Source organism: Phaseolus vulgaris, chromosome 2, assembly GCF_000499845.2.
Source record: "Phaseolus vulgaris cultivar G19833 chromosome 2, P. vulgaris v2.0, whole genome shotgun sequence".
NCBI lineage: Eukaryota > Viridiplantae > Streptophyta > Magnoliopsida > Fabales > Fabaceae > Phaseolus > Phaseolus vulgaris.
The window spans coordinates 41,613,022-41,640,089 of NC_023758.2; the positions used below are offsets into that span (position 1 = coordinate 41,613,022).

At 30.9% G+C, this 27,068-nt stretch overlaps 5 protein-coding genes and 1 long non-coding RNA gene across 7 annotated transcripts; 2 read left to right on the plus strand and 4 right to left on the minus strand.

The window, feature by feature from the left end:
* The first annotated feature begins 725 nt into the window (after nt 1–725).
* On the plus strand, nt 726–2,018 carry LOC137812193 (probable xyloglucan endotransglucosylase/hydrolase protein 16). Its single transcript, XM_068614111.1, has 3 exons — nt 726–1,010; nt 1,112–1,305; nt 1,487–2,018. Exons 1-3 carry the CDS (start codon nt 726–728, stop codon nt 1,893–1,895), a joined length of 888 nt encoding a protein of 295 aa, XP_068470212.1. The 3' UTR covers nt 1,896–2,018.
* A 617-nt stretch (nt 2,019–2,635) lies between these two features.
* On the minus strand, nt 2,636–5,104 carry LOC137812194 (uncharacterized). Its single transcript, XR_011081241.1, has 2 exons — nt 4,841–5,104; nt 2,636–2,898 (listed from the first exon to the last, which is right to left on the minus strand). It is a non-coding gene; the product is annotated as an uncharacterized lncRNA (long non-coding RNA).
* A 2,633-nt stretch (nt 5,105–7,737) lies between these two features.
* LOC137812195 (SH3 domain-containing protein 3) lies at nt 7,738–13,944 on the minus strand. Its single transcript, XM_068614112.1, has 10 exons — nt 13,691–13,944; nt 13,223–13,345; nt 12,537–12,606; nt 12,234–12,379; nt 11,133–11,234; nt 8,955–9,152; nt 8,796–8,858; nt 8,576–8,665; nt 8,341–8,415; nt 7,738–8,241 (listed from the first exon to the last, which is right to left on the minus strand). The coding sequence occupies exons 1-10, from the start codon at nt 13,748–13,750 to the stop codon at nt 8,122–8,124; spliced, it is 1,047 nt and encodes a 348-aa protein (XP_068470213.1). The 5' UTR covers nt 13,751–13,944; the 3' UTR covers nt 7,738–8,121.
* Nucleotides 13,945–17,545: 3,601 nt separating this feature from the next.
* Nucleotides 17,546–20,532, plus strand: LOC137812196 (uncharacterized). The gene is made up of 4 exons (XM_068614113.1): nt 17,546–18,138; nt 18,421–19,136; nt 19,254–19,379; nt 20,271–20,532. The coding sequence occupies exons 1-3, from the start codon at nt 18,051–18,053 to the stop codon at nt 19,344–19,346; spliced, it is 897 nt and encodes a 298-aa protein (XP_068470214.1). The 5' UTR covers nt 17,546–18,050; the 3' UTR covers nt 19,347–19,379; nt 20,271–20,532.
* A 980-nt stretch (nt 20,533–21,512) lies between these two features.
* LOC137812197 (membrane protein PM19L-like) lies at nt 21,513–22,859 on the minus strand. Its single transcript, XM_068614114.1, has 4 exons — nt 22,366–22,859; nt 22,045–22,264; nt 21,914–21,959; nt 21,513–21,825 (listed from the first exon to the last, which is right to left on the minus strand). Exons 1-4 carry the CDS (start codon nt 22,490–22,492, stop codon nt 21,733–21,735), a joined length of 486 nt encoding a protein of 161 aa, XP_068470215.1. The 5' UTR covers nt 22,493–22,859; the 3' UTR covers nt 21,513–21,732.
* A 1,129-nt stretch (nt 22,860–23,988) lies between these two features.
* Nucleotides 23,989–26,289, minus strand: LOC137812198 (uncharacterized). Of its 2 annotated transcripts, XM_068614116.1 has the most exons (4): nt 26,125–26,259; nt 26,067–26,083; nt 24,757–25,006; nt 23,989–24,392 (listed from the first exon to the last, which is right to left on the minus strand). In XM_068614116.1, the coding sequence occupies exons 3-4, from the start codon at nt 24,973–24,975 to the stop codon at nt 24,279–24,281; spliced, it is 333 nt and encodes a 110-aa protein (XP_068470217.1). In that variant the 5' UTR covers nt 24,976–25,006; nt 26,067–26,083; nt 26,125–26,259; the 3' UTR covers nt 23,989–24,278. The 2 variants fall into 2 exon arrangements, with proteins under 2 accessions (XP_068470217.1, XP_068470216.1); XM_068614115.1 differs by lacking the exon at nt 26,067–26,083 and having other exon boundaries at nt 26,150–26,289.
* Between the last annotated feature and the right edge of the window lie 779 nt (nt 26,290–27,068).

The window sequence follows — 27,068 nt, forward strand, 5'->3', positions numbered from 1 at the left end:
GTAACCTTGCATTTTGCGTTACTTTGCCAAATTCTCAATCCATCCACCTACGGTTATTACCTCCTTTATACCTCAAAATCTAAATTTGCTCTCAAAGGAAAGACAACCAACAATTAATGCCATAACATAGCCAGTTAAGCAAAAATGTTTGGTGCAATTGCACTCTTCATTCAATTGATTATGGTATGAAATGACATATCCTCAAAACAGACTAAATTTTTGGATATTCTCTAATCACCTATGTACAATCCAAGATACATATATTCACTATACACGCATATCAATAATCAATTGTAACAAATACTCAAAGTTATTGTCCCCTTTAATTAAAATTCATTTATAGGACATTAAATGAATTGAGTATAACATATGAAGGTTCCACTTTTACTATGTGGTTCGCCTTTTACATTCCTTTATCCTCTCCTCTTACACTAGTTTTTCTTGTAAGACACGTTACGAGCTTTGCCTTAGAAATAATAGAAAAGAAAAGCTCAAGGTGACAATCTAATAAAATAAGTAATGATTTTAACAAAGATAACTCATTAGCCTTCCCAGGAACCCACTTAATTATTAGCTAAATTCATCCAAATTGCCAGCTTATTTCCTTCCATAGCTTTCACCAGTTCATGAAACGTCCTAGTGCACCAAAAGATAATCTTGGTCTCTGTCACTTATTTAAAGAGACTATCTTCTCACACTTTAAATCATAAGATTTTAAACCAAATATGGCAATACGTGAGACATATCTGAGAGTTTCAGCTCCATTGCTGGCCTATTTCTTGATGTGTATCTTTGGAGTCATTGCTGAGGGTAATTTCTATGAAGATATTGCCATCACTTGGGGTGAGCATGGAGGTGTGAAGATACTTGGAAGCAACTTTCTCGTGCTTTCTCTAGACCAGTTCTCTGGCTCTGGCTTTCAATCCAAAGCAGAATATCTGTATGGAAGAATAGACATGCAGCTTAAGCTTGTCTCTGGCAACTCAGCTGGCACAGTCACTGCGTATTATGTGAGAAATATCCTCAGTTTCTGTCCTCATCTTAAACTTAATTGCATTTACATTTGATGCTTCTTTTTTACTGAGATTATGTGTCATGCATGGTGTTGCAGTTATCTTCTGAAGGGCCAAATCATGATGAGATAGATTTTGAGTTCTTGGGAAACATCAGTGGAGAGCCCTACATAGTCCACACCAATATCTACACCCAAGGCATAGGCAATAGAGAACAACAATTCTATCTTTGGTTTGACCCCACAAAACATTTCCACACTTACACAATTGTATGGAACCTTCAACGCATCATGTAAGAAACATAAAGCTTTCATTGTCCATTTACCCTATAGTTTACTATTTATATCTATTTTCTTTATGAAACTATATATGTTTAGTAAAACAAAAATGAAAATTTTCATGGAACCATCCTTGTTCTACATGTAATGCATAGCTACTCCACCTGATCCTCTATGTTTCAACATTTTGGCCAGTTTCTTGGTAGATAATATCCCTATTAGAGTCTTCAACAACTATGAATCCAGGGGAGTTCCATTTGCTAGCCACCAGCCCATGAGGCTATACTCCAGTCTATGGTGTGCAGACCAGTGGGCAACAAGAGGAGGGCTTGTGAAAACTAATTGGTCCTATGCTCCTTTCAAAGCTTACTATAGGAATTTTGATGCTAAAGCATGTGTGTGGTCCAAAGGATCATCTTCCTGTCCTTCAAACTCAGTTACCACTACTCACAATAATACTTGGCAAGTTCAAGATTTGGATGCTTATGGTAGAAATCTTCTGAGATGGGTGCAAAAGTATTACATGATTTATAACTACTGCAAAGATTACAAGCGATTTCCTCAAGGTCGACCTCGTGAATGCAGGCTTTCTAGTTTCGCTTGAGTGTGGAATAAGTACATTTTAGATCAATTTGATTCTTTTAGTTTGTGTGTATGTTCCACTCAAATACACTTTCTTGAATTTGAGATCAATTTAATTTACTTTTGCTTGCTTCAACTGATAATTGCCTTTGTTTATTTACTTTTTTTACCTATTCTGAACAGTGTAGAATTATAAATCGAAGTGAATTCTTCATTTTAAAGGTATTACAACCATACAATTAGATTTACAAAACAGTTCTATTCTGTTTTCACAATAAGTTTAAGCATGATAATTGACAAAACAGTTCTATTCTGTTTTCACAATAAGTTTAAGCATGATAATTGACGCTTTATCAGAAACTATAAGATCAAGAAAGAATCATTAAATATAAGGCAATACCTCATAATTTTGCGAATTTCAAGTCAATAATATAGCTGTTCAAAATATCAATTTCTTCTAGCAAGATGTTAATTAACTTTACATGAGGCATAAGCAAGCAAATCAACTCTCCAACAAATTCAAATGGTGTGAAAGTTGCATGAGAAAGCTAGTTTTTATCTGGTTTGTGGAATGTTCATGCACAAAAAGAATTCTTTGGAGATATTATGAGGAAACAAGTATTTGAGAATGCTGAAAAATTGCTTAGTATGGAAACATATAGCTGCAAGGGTTGCGCAAAAATGAGGTCAGAAGTTGGTGGTTCTACTTAGCAAACCTGACATAGGAAGCAATGAAATTAAAAGAAAAAAAAACTACAAGCATTTAAAGTAGGAAAGTTCACGCGACCACTATATATAGCAAATTGATGTACAACAAATGATTGATCCAAACTACATCAAACAATGTACAAATAATTCAATAATATATTACATATAAATTAAACTACTAGGACCAATGGCTTCATTCCCTATTCCAAACTTCAGGCATATCAATCCATAACTCCAATACCTTCAAGCAACAAAAAATCTTTCATGTGTTACACAAGATTGATTCCTTGTGCCAGCCACCACAAATTTCCCCAAACCTGTAAAATTCACGAGAAGTAGCAGGGCCAATTTTTAGAGGTAAAACAAAATGTTGAGGACATCAAAACAGTAATGTCAGGGAAAAGAAAATGAATGCCAGATTGTTGCTACAAAACATAAAAATAAATTAATATAACAAAAAAAGAATGATACATAAATAGAAGGATAAGAATATCATCAAAAGCAAGAGAACAAATCAGTACATTAGGAAGAAAACAAAACATTTCAACATGCCCTGCCCACACACACATGATGAGAAATTTATCTTGGCCATACAATCACAATAGAAGATCAAAGATTATATTTAAGTAAAATGATTCTAGCCATACAGAATTAGCCCCTATAAAATAAAATCCCAGTCAGCAGCAACAAAAAAGGGATTTTTATTCTCTGCCAGGACTTGTGTGGATATCTATTTCATCCCAGTTTAGCCCCACACATGTGTGAACTTCACTCAAGGTTTTTAACCCTATTTCACATGCCCCATCTCTGTTTCAATCCCAACCCACCTCAACCAGACCCATCCTCTATGTTCACACTATCAGTATCCAGCTTTGTTTCACACCAAACAAGGTTCCATGTTCAATTATATGTGTACTACACTATTACCAGTTTCTGAACTTTTTACATTGTATCCTCTACCCTTGATGTGTGTTTGGTACAATCAGAAAAGTCACTTCGCAGTATTTCCCTTTTCCAAATAACTTTCACCAAAAAGGACCAGAATGATAAACGATTTTTGTTTATGAATACTAATTCCAATTTCTAGCAAAAAAAAAATACTTTTTTGAATTACTTTGATACGTTTGAACTTCCATCTCCAAGTACACTGGATACACTAATCTCCTAGTTAACTCAAGACAAGCTATTCTGTTGATCATACACTATTCAAATGATAGTGGATAAGATTTTCTGCATATTCTGGTATTTTGCTCTTTTGACCAACTCAAAATATTAACATATAAGGGTAGATATAAGTAATAGCTTGGTCAAATTTGTATTCACAATGAGAATATTGCCTAACAAGCTTGTGATGTTATTTTAAAAGAGATGGGTACAGGCAATCTTCAAGGAAACACGTAGACAAAACATATCAATTGCAATCCCCTCCAAACTTTCTCCAACTACCCAAGATTACATATATCTTGGACTGGTCAGATACAATGGAACACTTGGAGAAAACAAATGGAAATAAATTGGATTAATGAAGAAAGAATTTGTTTTAGTAGGCCCCACTACTAGAACTCCTTGCATTACCCATCCACTAAGTATATGTTTGCAACACAAGGTAGCATTTTTACCTCTATTCTAATAAGCTGTCTCTTGGACAAATCATCCATCAATATCCACAAGCACAGGAACTCTCAAGAAAGCAACATAAATAAAAATCACTACTATACTAACCCAGAGAGAATGGATGTTGCACACAACCTTATTCAACCACAAAATCATACACTCATTTTTTTTCCTTCCATTAAGTAGCAAACAAAGATATATAATACACATCAATCTTTATCTTCTCTACATTCCTTCCATGAAGTAGCAAAGATAATTCATACTCGTCAATCTTTTTCCCAACATTCATATAAGTACGTCTCTTAAATTAAATCACTACAGTACTCAAAGAAATACTCTTAAGAATAAACTAGATCAAATCCTTGGCCAAAATACTGTATGCTCTAGCACCAAGAATAACAACATAAAGATACCCCAGAGTATAGTAGCACATTCAAAATGGAAACGAAGACTCACATCAGAAATGATGGTAATAAACTCATAGTTATAGTGCTTAGTCAGAGACATAACAAGTTCAGAACCAAAGAAGAGACTTTGTACTAAAACTAAAAGGAAAAAACAAAAAAGATAAGTACTTTAACCATCAAAACTAAAACCCTATGAGAATAGAGCATGGACGAGAAGGAGGAGAGGGAAAAGAGTAACCTTTGGAGCAGAAAGCACGTGTTGAGGAAGTGGGTATGAAAAATGCCATGGGATTGGGAAAGTGAGTTCTTATTCGCTGAAGACACAAACAGCAGAGATAAGAGGCGAATGCGGGAAGATGAGACCTTATATTACAGAGAGGTGAAGAGAGAGAGAAAGAGGTTCTTTCTTTTTCCGAATTCCGAGGTAATGTATACGGTTTGAAAATGAAAAGCCCCACCTTTCGTTGTATTGTGTTGTGTGCTGTGCACCCATAGTCTTTTCTTGCTGTTATGTTGTAGCTAATGGTTTTAAAACAAAACAGATTTTGTTTACAAAAAACAAAAAAACAAAAAAAGAAGAAGATGAAGTGAAACAAATAATTTGTATGTAAGTATGTGTATTATTAATTAACCATATTATTATATTAGTACATGAGACTAAAAAACAAATAAATGATTTTTTATTTATTTTTATCTAATTTTTTAAACTTGATGCTGGTTGTAATAATAAACTTGAATTTTTAAGAAAAGAATGAGGAGAGGTAAAGTTTTTTATTTGTATTTAAAATTACTTTAAAACTGAGTTCAAATTTCTAAACGAAACTAATAACTACATTTTTATAATTTGTTGAAAAAGGTAGAAAATAGTTTATTTGTTTTATTAAACTTTATTATCTTTTGAAAAAAAATTTCATATAGGACGTTTTCAACAAAAGTAAATCACATGATATGTTTGGTATATTGGAAAATATAACTTGTGCTGCATACATTATTAAGTAACTTGTACTAAAATTTTAAGAACTCTAAAATACTCACAATTTAATATTTTTTTTTAATTTAGACTTTTATTGTACACAATAACATTTATTGTTCCAAACCAATGAACAAAATAATGTGTTTTGCTCTTAAAATTTAATTGTTTGGAATTACATAGAGAAGAAAATATTCAAACTTTTTAATTAGATTATAAATAGGTTAAATATGCTAATTTTGTTCTTATTTCTAGTCTAAACTTATAATAAGGAAATTATTAAAATAAATATATTTTCTTAATTAAGAAACAAACTTTTAGCATGAACTTTTAACATGAACAGAATTATAATATTCATATCAGGTATGAAAATAATATATAAAACTATCTATCATTTATATGTTACTATTTTTTAAACAAGCATTATAAACAATTGTTTTTAGATGATCTTATGTCAAATGTCAGTTCAGATGATTCGTTAATTATAGTTTAATTTTGATTATTTTGTATGATGGAAGAACAAACGTTAACGTGTAAAGTTAAATATGTATATTAAAAAAGAAAACATTTAAGTGTAGAATTTTTTTTTATAAGTTTCCCAACCATTTTTTTTTAAACACACTGTTTGAAAAACTTGATTTATTTATTCTAATAAATTGAATTATTGTGAAATATATAAATGTTGATAAACTTCAAAATACGTTATATGTGATTCACATCAATTAAATAAGCTGAAAACTGATATGAATATAAATATAAATAACTTAGTTTTCTATTGATTCAAAACGATTATATACTTAAAAGTATTTTTAAATTTTATAGAATCAATTCATTTACGTCAATTGTTTTAAAATAGACATTTTTAATTTTACAATGAATCACAAATTTTCATAAAACGCTTAACTAATTGATGCTTATTTAGCAAACTCTCAAATGTTTTTTTATCAGTTTGTTGTAGATGATGGGTGAATTATTAATTAATTTTGAAAAACTTAAAATCTTACTTTTATTTATTTAGCAGTATAGTAGATATGGTGCCACTATGTATCTCTTAGTGATACACCTTATATAATTATTTTGTATAATGCCTATAACTTAAAAATTAAATTGTGCGTAATATTACTATTTATTTTCATTATTTAGTTAAATAATTTATTTTGGGTATTTAACAAAACTCTTTTAAAATTAGGCAGACATTAATAGATAAAATGTAATATACAATTATAATATTATTTTAAATTAAAAATATGGAAATAGTTTCGTATATAAATACATATTATTTATGAACTAAAGTTATGTGAATAATATTTCATAGTCATTCTTCATTAATATAATTTTGTGTACAGTATTTATAATTAAAACATATATAATGTAAATTTATTTATTTTCATTACTAAGTTAAATCCCTAATTTTGCACTCAATAAAAAGTAATAAAAACATAATTTAATTGAATTTTAAAATAATATTTTTATGTGAATTTATATTAAATTTACTATATAGTGATAGTCAATATCGTGGTTCGGACAGAATGTTGATGCAGTGATTGGGGTGAAAATGCTTTTAAAAAATGAGAACACAATTGGATTAAAGATATTGTCTTTAAGAGAAGTTGAGTTCAAGAACAAATTAGGACATTTTTAAACATATTTCTCTAGAAGGAAACTTAGAAAAAAAAAATAATGAAATAAATGTTTGTATAAGTTAATATTAGTTTATATATAAATTAAAAAAATGAGATAATTTCTATAAATTAACTTAATTTATGAATAAACTTATTTCATTTGACCTTTTATTTTTCCCACTTAAAAGGTTTTCTGACAAAGTTTGTATAAACCCTTAAAACAATAAGCACTACAACAACTTTACCTCCTTCAATGAATTGATGCCAATTAACTCTAAAAATGCAATGTAATCTCAACTATTAAATTGCACTCCTCTTGTTATAACCTTAACTATTATCAAATCGCTAACTTTAAAAACTTCATATTTTAAAGAGACAAAAAAAAAAAGCTTAGCAAGATTCCATTATAAAGCCAACTAGTAATGAATCACAACCCTTGGTAAAAGACAAAAAGAAAGCTCCTTTGAAAAGTAAAGTGTAATCTATAACCAAGTGTAAAACTTGATCAAACTGATCTTGCCTCAGACTTCTCTTTCCTTGGGATTGTACAAAATTTAAACCTTATCTTCATTCTTCCAACAAGTACTACCACAAACATGAAATGATATCAACAAAGACACATGTTTTCCAATCAATCAATTAGAATACAGAAGACAAAAGGAAACATCTGTCTGTGGCCAAAAAAGTAAAAAAAATATGTATATATGGAAAACTGTCTGCAAAGGTAGTGTCAAGTATCACCCTTGAGGAAGGACAGACCACATGTATCTTACCCCACAGCTTAACACCCTTTTTTCTTTCTATTAATTTTGGGGTAGCACTTCATTTCACTATCCTTCTCCCACCCCTTTTGCTTATCCAAATTTGAACAATGTAGTGCAAAACCATATGGGAAATAAAGAATGAATAGCACAAGATGAGTAGAATCTAGAAAACTTCACTGGCTGAGTTGCTAGAGGGGATTCTTTGTCTTTTCTCCACATATGCAGAAGGAAACCATCCTGCTCTACCATTGCATTCTCCTTCTGACCATCCTGCAGGGCTCACCTGGACAAGCATTTAGAAATTTGGTAAACATGGAGGCTCAAAAATTGAGAATATGAGTTAATCAGGCAAATTTTGCGATGAAAAATGTTTTGCATAAACCTTTCGCACAACCACAAAATCGCCCTTTGAAAAACTTAGTTCCTTTTCTGATTCAGCACTGAAGGAATGCGTTGCCTGAAAGCGATGCACCAAAGAACAGTTGATGAAAAATAATAATAATAATAATAATAATAATAATGATATTGCTAATCATCATAATAATAATAATAATGATATTGCTAATCATCATAATAATAATCAAAGGAAAGATTAGCTTTAGGAACATGTAGCATACTTCAGCCAAGAAGTACATAGTTTTCTCTGAGCCATTCTCAGAAATAGCCACTGGAGGGGCAGATTCTTTCTTCTGTCTATCTGAGACCATCTGAGAAGTCCCAATGAGATGAAGCATTATTAATATTCAGAAAAGAACACAAGGCATAGAAACAATAACACAGTGAATAAAAAATAAATGATAACTAATTATTTAAAAGTTCAATAAATTTGGTTCTCACCTCAGCTTCAATTTCACCAAGAATAGCTGCAACTCTTAAATGGAAAGTCTTTTCTCCTTCAACCTAAATAATTATAAGCATAATCTTTAAAATAAAATTCTAAAACCATCACAAATTAGGCATAAATTTATATATAACTAGCAATCACTGTTATCTTACCATGGCAACAAGCCTTTGAAAAGTAAGTCTCTGCTGTTGTGCTTCAACAGCAGCCAATGCAGCTGAAGCTTCTTTACCTAGAACTGCCATGTTTGCTTTCAGCTCCTGCATCTTTGCTTCCGCAGCATGCAGTTTGGCTACATGTTCAGCAGTTTGAGATTCCCGAACCCGTATTTGTCTTCTAGCAATCTCTTCCCTCTGATTGAATTTCAAAACCAATGAGTTATAAGATTCAGAAAAAATAAGTAACCACCAAACTCTGAAGTTTATGTTATAGATAAGAATCATGATCTAAAAAACAGTGCATTAGAATGTTAGGTAAGCCCAATAGAATGGTTCCTGTTCTGTCAGTTAAAGGAGTTAGGAGTTAGTGATTGTTAGCATTCTAACAGAATTTGGCAGAGACTAGAGGCATTGAATTTCTGTGAGATTGATCCTGGGGGAGAGATTTGATGCTCTCAAATCCTGGCTTGTACACACTTGTAGTTATTCTTTCTCTTTCTAAACTGGGTTCATCATCAATCAAGGACTGAAGGGGATTTCACCAATAAAATCCCATCTTTTATTTCAATCTTTCTCTAATTTCTAAACAGTAGCTAAGAGACTATCGTGTGTTTTTTTGAGATTCTTGTGAGGTTAGGAGTATCATTGACCTTATACTAGTTGTATTATGCCCAGCCTACGGTAGTAGCAAAACCTGGGTTGAGAGATCAATGCTTCTTATTTCAAATTATCATTGCTTAAATCAGACCACAATATTCTTAGTCTCCCTTATTCATCTTCAACATTGGAGCAAGCCTATCAACCATTACTTTGGGCCTGTTTGGAGAAATTTCTTCATAAGTTTTTGCATAAGCTAATCTATAGAAACTTTATTTATATTAACTTCTTCAAAAATTGATTTTTAACTTATGCATAACCTAATTTTAATTTATGGAGAAACTTCTTTTATTCTTTTCTTCTCCTAAAAGTGTTTATGTAAAAGTTTGTCCAAATATACTCTTAAATTAGCCCATTCTTGGTTACAGTGGTACTTGATCAAAACTATTTGTGTAAATAGGAATAATAGATTAATGTTTTTATTTTAAATGATATCTTAAACCACCTCATTAGTTATTCAGAGTCTCCCTTTTTCCTGCTTTTTCCAATAATTTCCTCCCTACAGTATCTCTGTACTTTGACATTTTACTTCCCCAGTGGCTGTCTCCTTACTACAGCCAGCTGAATCGAATATTCCAATTTTTTCCACCTACTTATGGTTTCCAAAGTGCACTTTCAAGACATTATTGAAGCCCGTGTAGGAGATCCAGCAAATTCCAATTGTTGCTTTGCTTGAATCAGTCCTCCTTCCTCCTTTCCATAGATGCTTTCCATATTATGTGGTTTAACTGTTTAAGGAGCTTTTCTCTGCCTTAGTTAAGAGTGTGCATTCATACAAAGTTGAGAGCTAGCTTCAACTTTGCGAGGATTTTTATGTTTTAGTAGACTTGAACCTTTGGAATACCACTCATTCAAGCTTGTTTTTGTAGTAGTACCCTTGTACTTGGCCTAGAATATCAGTATAAATAGGAGTATCATGTTGCCCTTTTGTAATCTCACATCAAAATATCTTATGCGACTAAGTAACAGAAAGTAACTACAAATATACATATTTAACAACATGAAAATGGTAGTCTTCAATTAATCAGATAAAATGACAGAAAAATGACAATCTGGGGCCACAGGAACACGAAAGGAAAATGGAAAAGGTAAAGTTAAATATCTCCCAGCTCCTAGAGCTGTGAGCCCAAGCCATTTTAACACCACTGCCCTCCACTCAGAATAACAATCTCCTTTCATATTTGATTCCTATATGTCCTCTCTTTCCTTCTAGAATAAACTTCCAGTTATTTGGTCCATGGCTGAATTGATCCAATCCAGCACCTGGCTCGTGACCTCTTTGGGTTCACCTTCTCAAACTCTATCAACATCTTTATCACATAACAACTATTGAGAATCTTTCATTATATATAATTTCAACATATATTGTTTCTGCCTTCCTGGTTTATATCACATCAAACATGACACAAATTCAAAACTTCACCTTTGATTCCATTTCATAAATGAGATTAAGAAATCAAATCACAATTAAGTTAATGGTTGATCCAAGAGAAGACATTGCTAATTCATTTGACTTACTTGTGCCTCTGCTTCTTGTCTCATTCGACTATATCGTTGAGCAAGATGACGTGCATCCTCCAAAGGTGCACCATTGATCATCTGCCTCAAAGGATCTAATACCTGGAAATTGAAACCATTGGATCCATGTTTCTCACCTTACAATATTTAAAGATAATGTGAACATTGTGAAAGATAAATTAAATTGACCTTCCTTGAGGATTCCAGATGTCACCAAGACCTCCTCTATAGTATCAGAACATACACATGTTCCTTACATCGAATTTTCAGCAGGTTCTTAAGGGTGTCAAGAGTGGCACATGATTGATAACAAATAAAATTTGGGACTACTATGTTTTGAGAGTAGGAGGTCAATGCAATATTTTATAAACTTAAGGGATATAGATATCATTTACTCTATCATAATATATTTTTCAATAAGCAAATTGACAATCCGATCTTCCAAACTAGCTGCAATAGCATGACCAAATTGATACTCAGATAATCTAGAGATTCAGATCAGTGTATTTTAAACATTAGTGCGTAATACAAAGTAACAATGATCCCCATGTATATCATACACAAAATACAGCAGAACATGGGTATTTAGGAGTTAGAATAGCAAAATGCGGCCACATAATAAGGTCAGGAAACAACATACACTGAAAAGGATAGTTAAAAAGGCAAAGGGAAATTCTACAATCCTTTGTATCTTATTGATAAGATTCTTTCACTGATTCATATTTTAAGCATAAATTCCTTATCTATCATCTTTTTCAACAAACCATTGACTAGACAATTGGTAAACAAAGTTTGGTCATTAGTAGACACTTCAATAGGATTATTGTACTATAGAAAACAGCATGGCAGTGAGCACTACGAAAAATGTCCAAGATTTAAGGACTCACATTTTTCTTTAGCTTTTTACTTTTCAAGACTGAGCAAAAAAAATTATTTAATGGAGAAAAGGCACAAAGAGAGGATATGTAACACTTGTACACAGCTAGGAATACTCACAAATTTAAATGTGGCTAGAAGATAGAACTAATAGTCTAATAGATTCTCTCATTTTGAACTTGCATTAAAACTTATATAAGTGCGATCAACATACAAAAAGTCCACCTGGGTAGATAAAAGCAGATTTAACTCTTCGTGCTCCTTTTCTACATGCTTGCGGGCATCACCATATACAGATGCAGCCTTGGCTAATATGTTATCACTGTTGTTCTCTGCTCCATATTTAGAGCAATCCTCAGAAAGTTTTGTTCCTGTCTACCATGGGTATCGTTTATGAGGATTTAATAAAATCATAAGTCGATAAACAAAATTTCTGGGTGCTTTTAATTCCTGAATATGTGTTATCATTGCTTGTCAAAGTATACTGAATTTGCAAGAAAAAAAAAAGAAACAAAAATCAATTTCCACCTGTTTCAATATGCTTGTAACCTATAGCTGTAAACGTTTCTGCTGCCTTAACAATTTCTTTCTGGAAATCCTGGATCAGAAGGTAGTCTTGTGCATATCAGTAAAAAGAACCAACATGGAAGTACAAATCATTGAAGATAAATTTATTTTACCCAAATGTTATATGACAACTGCTAGAACTGTCGTTGAAAGAGGCACAATCATGCTTATCCCCCACCCCCAGTTAATTAATATGTTCCCCATCCCTCACTACCTCACTCAAAGTAAATATGATAGAAACTACCTCACTCAAAAGTAAATAAGATAGAAACAGCTCCCATAACTAGCATGCATTCCAAGAGATATTAGATCAACTGTAGGGTATCCATGTTTTGGGGTAATAACAGCAACAACAAGAAAATCATTCAGAATAAGTACCCACACCCATCTTTTTTTAAAACCCTTTCACAGACTGCAGAGCCAAGCTTGATAAGAAATGGAATTAGAAGTTGTTACAAAAAATTAAATAAATAAAAAAGTGAGTCCATAAATATGACAACCACAATAACGTCACTCTATGCATGCGTGGACATTGAATAAACTTCCTTAATATACATATAACATACTATATTGAGTTTATAAAGTAGGAAAATTCTTTGCTGCTCAAACATTCACAATTAATCTAAACATAAAGAGAAAATCCATACCTTCCCTGAACGGGTGGCCCTATACAGCTTTTCCAGCTGATGATGTCTCTGCATTTCGACCTCATCAATGACCACAACATCTGAGCTCTCATAACCACTACTGCTGAACTGCTTTATTACAGCCTGAGTAACAAGTACATTCAGAGAGATCACAAACTCGAAATTGGAAAAAAAATAAGTACTATTACCCTGTAACTCTGAAAGTGTGAATCTAAACGACAAAAACAATGTGGTTGAACCATGCGAATGTGCCAAACGTAACCAGAAAAATATTAATCCAACACCTTACTTAAGTAAACGAGTATCTATCTGAACCTAAACTCAACAACTCCATTTTCACTTGCATTTCAGAATGATGACCAAATTCCACAAATTTGGGGTACCCATATGCTAATTTGAGAAAAAAAATCACTGAACTTGAAGTGACAAGACAGAAAAAGACAAACTTGAAGAGATGGGAAGCGAAACCTGTTGCTGTTTGGCAACTTGCTCTCTGAACTTGCTGGCTTGTTTCCTCAAAGCATCCATGGCGGTTACTTTCTGCTATGCTCTCTATTCTTAATTCTGAGAATCAAAGGTAACAATAAAAGTACTAAATCAGATCCAAATCAAATGGTTTCTGAGAACCCCAGCTCAACCGAGTCAATCAACTAGAATTATGCCTCTCATTCCCTCTCTCTCTCTCTCCCTTTATCTAAAATATTATTTTCTTCCTTCAGTTTTAACTTCTGGAAATTATTCTAAGTTTAGGGAAAATTATTTTAAGTGGAGAAATTTTATATGAAAATCATTACATTTTGAAAAAATTATCCATAAGTAAGTTTTCAAAAATGAAAAAGTTATGTTTCAATGATTTTAGTTTCATTTATTTATTTTCTAAATTTTTTACAAAGGTTGTTTTAGATATGACAACTTCTGATTATTTACAATAAAGGCACAAAGATTCACTTTATATAAACATTTAAATCTGATTAAGAAAAAAATATTTTCTTCATTAATTAACAATGAGATTTAAACTAAAACATAAAAATATTATTTCTATTTTCACAGAAGATGGCTGACATAAATTGCTTATCAGGAATTATCAAAATAAGAAAAATCTCCTTCCTACTCTTCCAAAAAAGTCCATGTGTATCACAATTCAACTATTGTACTTTAAAATATTTAAATATCTAAATACCATGAACAAAAAAAAAGTCAAAAAAATAAGGAACTGATGAAATTTTTTAGGCTTAAAATTCAAAAGGTGGATTTCTTGCTTCAAAAGTATAAAAAATATTATATATATTTTTTTAAAAAAATCTCTTCTTCTACCATCATATTTTCTTCTTTCTATAAAAACACGTGAAATGATAAGTTTGTTTTTTCTTTCCTTTTTTATTAATATTTTTTTTCAAATTTATACATTTTGAATTTTAAACTTAAATACAATATTTTATTATGGAATTTAAAGTTAAGAAGATATTTTTAAATTCAAAAAATATATTAAGAAGTCTAAAATTTGAAATACAAAATTATATTCTGAATTTTAAATGGATAAGATATTTTTGAACTTAAAAAATATATTATAAATTTTATAATTCAAAACAATACATTTTAAACTCTAAAATATAGAATACAGATGTATTTTTGAAGGATCACAACTATCGAATTTATTATCTTCTTACGTAAGAATACTAGATTTTCCATATAAAAGATTTAAAAATAATCTCAAACCTCGTTTTTTTTTTCTATTGCAATCTTTTGATTATTATATAACAATTTTTCATCATTTTCTATTTATAGAAATAGATAGACTAAAAATAGAAACTCATCTCTTCTCTCAATAACACCAAAATCTTTTTTGAATTTTATAATTTGAAATACTTAAAATAAAAAATTTAGTCATAAACAAAAACTATTTTTCATATTTTAAAATTTGAAATGTAATTTTATATTTTGAAAATTAGAATTCAGCAGGTCTACGGATTTAATACAATTCAGAAATGAAAAAAAAAAAAAATTAAACTTTTGCTGAGGGGTAATTTTGAAATTAAAAATTTAATAAGAGAGGAGGAAGAAAGGAAGAACTTTTGTTTTTCTAAATTTTGAAATTGAAAAATGTATAGAGGAGGAGGAAGAAATTGATGGCTCTTGTTTTTCATTACTTGTTTTGAGTTGTTAAACAGAAGAGCCAAACATATATGCTTATATTTTAGAAGCAGTTTCATGATAATTCGATTTTAATTTTCTTAATACTTTTTGTCAACACTTATTTTCAACCAAGATTTAAAGCATAATACTTTTTTTAACCCAACACAAATCCAAGATTAAAACATGTATGACTAAGAGGAATTTTTTAGATGAATGTCCTTTTCAAAAGTTTATAAAAAAACAAAACATGGTGAAAGGATTCCTATAGACTATCATTTGTTAGATATTAGGGTTTCTCTTAGTATAAATTTTTTAAGGATAAACCAAGTAAAAATTAATATAAAATAGGTGAAACATAAAAGATGAACATCTTCTTAATAGAAATACATATATATGAAATGACCAGGACAAAATGAGAAAGATAAATAATTTTTTTTTTATGAAATTGTACACTTAGGATGTGTTTGGATTTAAGAGGGGATTTGAGATAGTAAATTTGAAGTGATTTGAGATGAAAGTAAAGTTGTTTGGATTGAAGTATATTAGAGTATTGTGAAGAAATTTGTAAATGATGTGATAGTTGTGTTAAAGTTTGTGAGTGATTTGATAGATATAATAAATTTAAAATAATTATAAATAATTTAATAACAAAACTTTAAAAATTAAAATTAAAATAAATTAATAAATAATAATAAAAATACATATTAATAATTAAATTTTAAATTAAATTTTATTTATTATTTTAATTATTCATTTTATTATAATATAAAATTATATAATAAATATTATAGTTATATTTATATTAATTTTTTTATATATAATTAATTTAAAAAAAAACCCACTTTCTTCACAAATCTCTTCAAACCACCGAATAAAATTTGTAAAAATCAAAATGCATTGTTTTTTTGTGATTTCATCTTACTTTTGTCTCGTTTTTTCAATTTTCCTTGCATTGACACCTTTCTTCGCTTTTCTTTACTTTTCTAATTTTGAGACTAGTAATAATATCCTACAAAATTTGTCAATGAAAATAAAATATACTTACTTGTGTTGTTGTTTGTGGAGAGTAAAATGAATCTTAAAAGTCACATAATATCCCAACACATAAAGTATATAGCTTTAGTAAAAATCATCATATTTCACTAATTTAATAAAAAAAATAGTATATAATGTAAGATAACATTGAAGTAGGAAGATCCATCAACAAAATTTGGAGAGAATCTTCAATAGTTGTCACATGTTATTAAAGGAAAAATCAAAGTTAATATAATTATTCTTGAATGAAGTATTTTATTCTTTTTTTTTTCTTCATAAATTTTAAAATCCTTAATGTGACATGTTAAGGTTATTTTTTTACATATTAAAATCCTTAATAATCACTTTCAAAGTTAACTACATGTTAACTTTTTTTTTCTTTAATAAGTACATATGACAATTACAAAACATCAAACATCTCAATTATATTAATAATTATTAGAATTCAAACAAAGTTAACGAAATCAAAGTTGTTGTATTAATATTAACATTTTCTTATGATACTATTCTAGAATAAATGCACTGAAAATTCATTACTTGAATAAACTCTCTAAAATAAGAATCCATGTAAAATAGTTGTATACTCTCAAAACACTTAAATTTTCACAAGTCAATTCTATTCATTTATTAAGTGTAACTTTGTAAAAAAAGGAAAACCTTATTTATAAGGGAGAAAGTTCGAAGATCATGCGAGTAAGAAGCCATGTAAGTACAAAATTAATAATTATGAAAATGACGTAGAAAAAGTTACAATTCTCATGTGTTACCTCTCAGTTTATTGTTTGTTCAGTGTATTTGGTTATAAGAAATTATAGAATATTCTTGAATCTAATATCCTGGAATGTCCTAAAATTTAAAAGTTATTTTACTTCTTAATCTAATATTTTCAATATTCATTTATTCTTTATTTCTTTCTCTTTTCTTTAGCCACATTCCTTGTAGAGACTCTAAGAAATTTTATTCTTTTGAAAGTCTTCTTCCTCATTTATTTTCTTATAAAATATCAGTTTTATAAAACATATACTTTTTGAAATTTAAAAGGTATAAACTAGTGTTAATTTAATTCCTAAAAGATAAACAATTTATTTAATTCTTGAATGTATAGAAAATGTGACAATTATATATATCTTTTAAAATGTTAAACGTATAAGGTATACAATATTTTGTATAACGTAGTATTCACAGGAAACGTTTTCTTCTAATTGTTGCATTATTATTATTATTATTATTAAGCGTTTTAGAAGTTTTTTTCCCCTTAAATTAATTTCCCCCCTCTTCTGATAAGTGTTGCTCATGAAATTTTATGAATTAAATTGAAACAACCAATCAGAAAGAGATCCCAAAAGAGATAATTTGTGATTTGTTACCGCAAAAACAAATTTGAAAGTTTGAAACTTGTCTTGGTGGGTAGTTCCCCACAGTTTGAAGTTTGAAGTTTGAAGCTTGAACATGACATGACATCCTTTTTTTCACAAGCCCAATAATTCTCTTTGCTGTCTCACTCTGTTGCAGTATATATTCAGAGCGGAAGAGAACACATAGTTGTTAACCGTTCACTTTCACACTCTGTAGATTTGGTTTGTGTGTGGTAGCTTCATCGCCCCCACTGAATAGTGAGGGGAACCATAGCACCCCACCATCCTATTTCACTCTCCTAATCATGCCTTCAGGTGCTAAGAAGAGAAAAGCCGCAAGGAAAAAGAAGGAAAAGGAAAACAAAATCAATCCATCGACCAACAATCCCCAAGGTACCCTTCTTACTTCAAATGCATGTGCATCTTGCAATTAATCATAGATGGGCCCTTTTCATTTGTATATCATATCTGTTTTTGGTCTTTTTGTTCTATTTGGGTAGATGGGTTGTGTTAATTATTCTTGTTTTGTTTCACTTTCATTGGGATTTTCAAAAATTGTTGGGAGTATGCAGCTGTGATTGGTTGTGGCTGGGTTTGTTGAGTAGGGTCCATGAGTATTTTGTAAATTTGGTATTAATTGATAATAGTTTGATTGATTGTGCGACAAAATGTTAGGAAATGGTGGTTTGAAGTCAATAGACGAGGAAGGAAGTGATGGTGGTAAGGGTAATTTTCCTGCCATTCACGGGCAGGATGACCAGCATAATCCATTCAAAGATGGAAGTGAAGAACTGGAATCTGCTGCTCAGCCGCATGCTTCTGATGTTGAGTCCTTGAAAGTAGTCTCTAGTGATGTCAAGATTGACCAAGAGTTAGGAGGAAAGGAAGATTGTGTTGTTTTGGTAGAGAGAAGTTTGAATTCTGAGGAGAGTTTTGAGAGCAAAAATATAAGTTTTGAACACAATGAGACTGCCAAGGAATCATATTTTAAGAATGGGAATGGTAGCGATACTTCAAAGGGTGAATCCCTCTTCGAGAAGAACTCGGACAATGGGAATTGTATTTCAGTCGAAGAGGCAATTGTTTGTCATGTGTTTGTTAAGTCCAATGAGTCTGTGTCTGAGGTAGAAAAAAGTGATAGTGGAAGTGTAGTACTAGAGAAGTCAGTAGTCCATCCTGAAGAAGTGACCAATCTCGCTATGAAGATAAATGAGGATAATGTATGTCCCTTAACCAATGAGAATGTGACAACATTAAGTATGGGGGAGCCTAAGCCAAAGCAATGTGATAGTAAAATTTTAACTCCAGTGTCTGCTAGTCCTTTCACTAAATATACCATTGGTGCTGAACATATTAAAGGTTGTGAGCTCACAGAAACTTCCAAGGACCAGGTTTTACATTGTCTCACATCTACATTACAAGTTTTTCACCACACAATTATTATTTTGTATTTTTTTTTGTTTAGAATTAATTTTAAATATATTTTTCTTTGCTGCATTAATATGCAGCCTCATGCAGCATTGGCTCCAAATGTGGTGAAAAAGACCTCATGGTTGAGTTGCTGTGGATTGTTTGAAGTTCTCTCAAGTTCAAATAGATAATTTCAGGTTTTCCCTTTGAAATTATTTTAGCAGGTATGATCATGATTTTGTGGACTATCTTTCAACATAAAAGAGTGTATTTATAGACATAGAAACGCTCCCTCTTGTATGCTTGTTTGTGGTTGTTTTAAGTGCTTATCCGGTTGCATTGTTTCTAATTGGTTCGGATATCTGCGCTTTGTGAATTTTAAATTAGAGGGAAGTTTGGTGTGTTTTCTTTATCCACTAATTATTGCTTGTTTGTCTTTTTGGTGAATGCGAGGTGTCATAGGTCTTTCGACCAATTTTTTGATACTAGCTTTAATGGTTTTGATACGAATAAAGATGCTAAATTTTGGTGACTATCAATCCATGGTATTTTTTGGTGCATTTGGGTATAGCACAAAGATAATATTTTTTTTGAGAAATGCCTGACTGAGCAGCTGTTTTAGAATGTGATTAGGAAATTTGCTTCTATTTGGTTTTAAACACATGGTCCTTTAAGAGGGTTTCTCTAACATACACACAGAGTGACAAGTTAACTTTGCTCCATTAGTGATTTATCTTATTCTTTGTCGTGAGGAATCCCTTATCCTCTAATTGTCTTATATAACTTAGCTTTCTTCATCTGATTTTCTCTTTTATTGTTGATGACACTGTCTTGTTCATGAGATTCATCTAGAACTAAGTGTCTGCATATCATTCTGAAGCTCGTTCTTTGTTGTTATTTAAGTTCTACTTAGTCTAAGCTGAGCATTATCAGATATTCATGTTTCCTGGACAGAGATTGAAATATTCAAGATGTAGTTCTTAGTTCTATGTGTTGTATCAGTTGATTTTTGAGTTGTACTATTCTTTTTGATAATGTTTATTTTGGGGATTATTGTAGTAGAATATCTCTGTATCAGTATACATTTTAAACTTGCAAATCAACTTTTCTTGCAGAAATACAAGCGAGAGAGTATCTCAACTGATGGATCAAACTTGTGGAGATTTAGAAGGATTTTGTCTGAAATTTTGCTATGTGTTGATATAGGTGATCTCCTTTTAAGATTTTCTAAAATATAGCAGGCAAACAGGCCAAACTGTATAATCCATACAACATTTGTTTACATTACAGTGGAGGTTGGTTTGTAGTTATTGTGTAAGCAACAATGACAATCTTTCAATGTGTTTGTTAATTCTGCGTTATTAAATTATTTTCTCAGCACTGTTTACTTCACCCTTTCAATATGTTTATTTCACTTTGGCCTTAAACATCTGATGCACGAAGAATCGACATTCTTCATCTTCAAACATATGGTGCAATTACATCTCTAATGTGTCATTGTTCAAGAAATGGTCTTGGATAAACCATTTCAACACCCTTAATATTAAAAAGTATTTATTTAACTAGAAAATGGTTGTACTCTATTTACTTAAATTTTAAAAACATTTTATATAGAAAACTTTAACCATACTCTAAAGTTATCTTACCAATATATATATATATTAATTACAAGTTATAGTTATTCAAAAGTATATAAAAAATATAGTTGATATGGATTTTTTCCCAATAATAAAATTATTTTTTCTTCTTGCACCTCATAATTACTAACTGCACCCTTATGCTAAGAAAAATACTAAAATACTCTTCCTTGTTGCACTATGTTGTCGCTACCACTGTATCTCTCACTAAACCTCCGTTTTCCATTGCCGCTGCATTCTTTGAGAGGAAGAAGAAGAGAGGAAAATGAAAATTTTGTTTTAGAATGCATCTCATATGTTCTAAAAAGTTTATTCCAAAAATTCATTTTAAGAAATATTTCGTATCTTTTGAAAAGTTTTATTCTAAAAATCATGTTCTGGAAAGCTTTTTAGAATGCACTTCATATGTTCAACAAAGTTTATACCAGAATTTTTGTTATGAAAATTCTATTATGGAAATGATGTTCTAAAAATTCTGAAAAGTTTGTTGTAGAATATTTTTGGAACCGGTAATCCTGAAGTCACCTTTAATTATATATCGACTAAAAATTGTCTCATCAAGAGATTTAAGGTCTATTTCAAACATATCTTAATTTAGATTGAACAAATATGATTTAAATAAGATTCAACCAAAGATTATATGACATGAATTGAGTCAAAGTTGTCCAGATCGAGTTTGAACAAATATGTTATCATCATTGATTTTAAGTTGAAAATGTCTTTGTTTCAATTAAATTAAAGATATTCTAGTTAAGATTTATAACAAATTTCTCATACAATTCCAATCATTCAAACCACACTCCAATGCTAATTCTCCTTTGACATTTAGGGGACAGAAAAAGAAAGGGAGAGAAAAATACAAGCACACCAGTACAAGCCTTCATGGCAAAAAAAACAAACAAACAGCATCACCAGCACCATCTTCCCTCAACCTTCAGGTTTATCTTCTGTATGCAGCAGCAGCACCGTGAATAGCAAATATGTAGAAAAGCTGTGTAGCTGAAAGTATAATGATAAAAGACTCCATTGTTTTCTGCAAAATTGGACATTTCAGTGGTCTGTCAGATGAAAATATACTACAATAATGTTATTAAGAAAGTAAATTGATGTTTCTGTCTTACCAGACGTGCATTTCTGACACGAAGTCCAATCTCTTTCCAGGCAAAGCTGCATAAATTTAATTATAGGTAGATAAGTAAAATAGTACTGCATAATTAGTTTTTGGGAATGGGTGAAGAAGAGAAAAGATTACCCCATGGCCAGGAGTGTAAGAGTCCAAGCCATGGTAGCAACTGAAGCTGCAGATGGCAAGCTCTCAGCAGTCCAGGACCGGATATGATTGATTCCTGATATTGCTGATGCAGCACCAACCACTCCAGCAAGCAAAGAAAATGTTACAAAGAATCCAGTGGAAGCATTTCCCATGGGGAAGAATAAGGGTGAAAAGTGTGCTGGCAGTTTTAATTGTGGACCTGCATAAATAGTGTCTTAACAACATAAGCATGCTGAAGAAACACAGAATGGTTGGTTGGTTAGATTAGAGGAAACACAGGGACATTATAAATTTTCTCACCTATAATAAAACCATGATCTATTGCTCTGTTCATGGCCCATCCACCAATGCCCAAAACTATGGCATACATGCAGAAGTTCAACCCCAGAAGAAGGGTGGCAATAGGCTTCATTTGCTCATTGGCCATGTTTTCTAGATAAGGGAAAAGGTGCTGGGAATAAGAAAAGTGTTATGGGATTTAAGGAACCTCAAAAGTAGCAAAGGAAAGGCTGTAATCCAAGGAGCAGGAGATGCATATGTTTTGTACAATGAGAGTTCTTATAAATATGTGAAATGGATAAAACAAGAAGTTTGGGGTTCTTTTCTTGACAAGGCTGCTAGTTAGCTCAAAAGCTCCATGCAGGCCTGGAAAGATGATGCTTCATAATCACACTTCACATCAAAATATGACTGATTCTTCCTTGCTTATTACTTTTAGGTTTGTTTAACTGTAATACCTTCTGAACATGCAACTTCTTAATAGTTGTCAGTAGTTTGTTCTGTGAGGCTAGTCATATTCTTTGCCACTCCTCCACTCTTCTCATTCACAGAACTGGCCCCATTCCCAGTTAAAAAAATATTGCACTGTTTCTAATGAACTTAATAATGATGCCCAAGTATTTATTATTTAGTTTTATAAGATAGAATACTTGTTTGCTTTTACTGAAACAGTTGTTACAATCCCAAGAAAATAAACAAATAGGAAAATTAAGTTAAGGAAGTTCTAAAAGCTAGTTGAAAAATGTGTATTTACTATTTAATATTATTTCGTTGCTGAGATTTGAGAGACAATCGAATCCTCGGATCACAGAGGTTATTTTTCTGGTAGCAACCAATTGGTCCTATTGGTGCACAAGGAGAACAAATTATCTTTATAAATGACACCCATGGAGGAGGGAAGGGGATAAAACATTTTTAAAAACTAGACTGAGGCTACTACCTTAAAACAAGAACAGTAATAGGTTAAATTATAATATAGCCAGCGTTCAAAACACATTTTAATTATAAGAACTACTCAAGTTTATATATGTTATATATAACATGCTAATATGTTGGTATTAATATGGTTTGTTCAAATATATTTTAAGCCATCCATTATTACATGATACAAGTTTGTATTAAGTTTAACACTGAAATAAAATCCAAGTGACAGTACGAAAGAAAAAAATGAAACTTTTACGGAGATCTTTTTGTCGATCTGGAGTCTCTTGAACGTCTTGATCCTCGAGTTCTCTTTATTCTGTAATTTTTCTTAATATGTATTTTTACCTTTAATGCGCAAAAGAACATACTGCTGATCTTTAAAGTTCTGACGTTGAAGATATTATTATTGGGGTATGTTTCATTCTTCTTTATAAGCACACTAAAAAAATTACGTTTATCAATATTTCTTAAAAGTTCGTTCAGACCCTTTGAACCATGCCTGGAAATTAACTTTGAGAAAAACAATGTATTTTACAGTTTTCTGAAAGCAATAAAAAAAAGATTATTTAAAAAAAAAAGGTTAAATGCTCAAAATGATAGGATCAAACCCAAGCACAGGGACTTCAAGCATGAACTACCTTACCAAGATAACTGGGTTAGAATAGCAGAGTCAGTTTCCGTTAAGAAGCCAGGACGACATAGTTTATTGGAGGGGAAATATTATCACACTCAGATCAGATTATAGATTTTGTTATTAAAAAGAAATAACCAATGTGTGAATGATATAAATTATTCATCAGTTCCGCTCTTTCTTCATAAATTTTTTGGTTCTGGATAAATAGCTATGAAAACAAATTTTCATTCAGAAGAAACAGTCGCCAAACTAAGATCTATTGGGTTGGTAATTACCAATAATGAAGGATAACTAAAAAGCAAGCTTCAATAGTTGCCCCTTCTCTGCAGTAGTACACTGGCATGTTCCGTGCATACAAAGATTACACTGCAAATTATTATGGCTGATAAATCTGAGGAAGCTGAAGACCAACACTTGAAGCAGATTTTCCAAGAGTCCTTTTCACTTCATCTGATCTATCCACGGCAATATTGTATGAAAAAAGTAAATCCTGCAAAAAATTGTCAATAGTGATGCATGGTCAAAGAGACAAACGGATATAATAAAATGAGTCAAAACAAAATGATATCAGTAATAAGACAATCTGAAATCGATTTCTCCTGGCTCAGACACGCCTTGGTGTTGTTGATCACTGGTAAAAAAAGCACATCCTTTTCCGTGTCTCTTATTTTCGTTTAATAATATACACGCCTTAACTAAAGCTTTTAAGGGTTGACACATCAAGTTTTTAACAGAACAAATTTGTGTAAATCTCATTTGACAAATAATAACTGTTCAATCAAACTTCTTACCCACAGGCATAAATAAACGAGTATTTAAACTTTAAAGGAAAATGCAACAGAAAGTAATAATACCTTCTGATGGTGTACACTGTTAAGAAGAAAAGTATAATCACGAGCAAGTTTTATTTTCTGTTGGACAGACACACCATCAGACAATTTTTGCTTGTTACGGAACTCTGAAGTTACAAATTCTAGAAAATGACTCTTGTGCTCTTCATTCCCAATATGTTTCTTGACCGCCTTGAGAAGATGGCGATAAATCTGAGCTGTTTGGAAGGCGTCGGATCTCATTTGTTTCTATTAGTATCCACAGTATACTTTCCTGCATAGGATGGCATATTTTAAATACATAAATTTTTAGGAATCTTGCTAGCAGAATTTTTTTTTGAGAAGATCACAGAAGACATGCAGAAAACAAGTTTATCCCATGTTGATGCATAACAATTCTATTACAGCATACACTTCAACAAATTTTACAAATGATGTAACTAGTTCAAAACAACTCGACTTATTATGCTAAAGGAGAGCTGTGATATTTCAAATTTGAAGTCAATTCCATCAACCATTGAATAGTGGAAATACTTTGAATGAATCCATCATCATTCTAAAGAAAATCATAATGCTTGAATACGCAGGTAGCATGTTTTTCCTGATTCTTGCTCTGCCAAAGCTGTCACAATACATCTGTGAAATGTCGAGATAAAAGGCAACTAAATTCTTCTAAAAAAATCCATTTGTGAATTTCAATGATGCATTTCAAAATCTAGACAACTCATTTGCTTCAGTTGAATTCCCTTCAGTTGCAAAATGTGTTTGTCTGAATAGAGAAATTACATTCCCTCAATTCACAAAATCCCTATTTGGATAAAGTAATCGATCTCCTTCAAAATCGATGATAATTTTGATATATTGTTTAACTTGTGCTATATATACCGTGTCATATAATATATGTAGTCTAATAAACTACTAATAACAACAGCAGGAGGCATGTCCAAAGAAATTGCTGTAAATATTTTTATAAATAAAATTGAAAAGTGGACCTCCAAGATCGCAATCTGTGGTCATCATCGTTTTTAGAACACACATCAAACAGTTTGTGGGCAAAATCAAATATATTGAAAAAGTGGTGTGTAACAAAATGTGAAGCATAGAGGAATCGACTAACAAACGAGGAACTAAACGAGTTGGTATGTTAGATCATACAATGAAATTTCCAACGAGATAAATTGAACAAACCTAGAATAGGAAAATAAATCAAATATATAAAACTCAGACCTAAGAACACCATATGGTCGTAGTCTTGAACGGTTAGCAAAATGAACACAGCAGTTAAAAAATGGTGAATAACACGTAATAAACAACGAAATACCCATATTTAGCACCTATGAAAATGAAGGAGGTGAATTGAAGTATAGGAAGCAAAGCAATGACATTTGAAGAGTGAAATAGAAGCAGCGTTGCTTACTTCCTTTTCTTCTGCCTGTGAATGGTTGATGCTCAAATCAAAGCGTTTTGCGTCGCAAACAAAAGGTGTCTCCGCCTCTGCTACGGCTTTTTGGTAAAAAATAAAAATAATTGCTATTTCTTTCAGCACCCATAGTTTTTCTTTATACAAATAAATGTTATTGTACACAAAATTTATGGTTTGGTCAATCTTTTACATAATCATAGCATGTATTATTTATTTTAAAAAATATTGACTAATTAATAAAAACGTAGCATAACTTGTTATAATGCCAACACAACATTTAAAAAAAAAATGAGTTTTTTAACTAAAGGATTGTATAGTTTATTAAATAAAATATAATAAATGAAATTTGTAATATTTTTTTTTTAATTTTACAAAACAAAGTCATGATTCAATGCCCGTATCTATAGTATGTTAAAACAGGAATTAAAGTTTGCACTTTAAATTAAATAATTTTAAGTAATTAAAAGATTTTTTAATCGGTTAAGGAGTGTTAGATTACAAACTTAATATTTAAATAATTTTAATTTATTTAAAACTCGTCTTAATAGACTAAAATAAAATAAATCTTAAGATTTAAAATTTGAAGTGATTTTAATATACTAATTTATACTTTTAAATATTTAATTTCTTGCAAAACTAGTGAGAGAAAGAATATTTTATCAGAAAGAACTTTTAGTACATTAAAACGCAACTTAAATTTTTTAATGAATCTTTAAATTCTTTCAAAACACTTTCTAACCTTATCAATTAGAAATCGCGATTAAAGAATCACTTACAGTGCACTCCAAGTCAAAGTTACAGCTAAATAAAAAATCAAAACACACAATACGAGATCTTCATCTATAATTAAATATATGAATGGAAATAACAAGTACTTTCTCTTGAAACTTACAATAATCAATATCTTCATGTT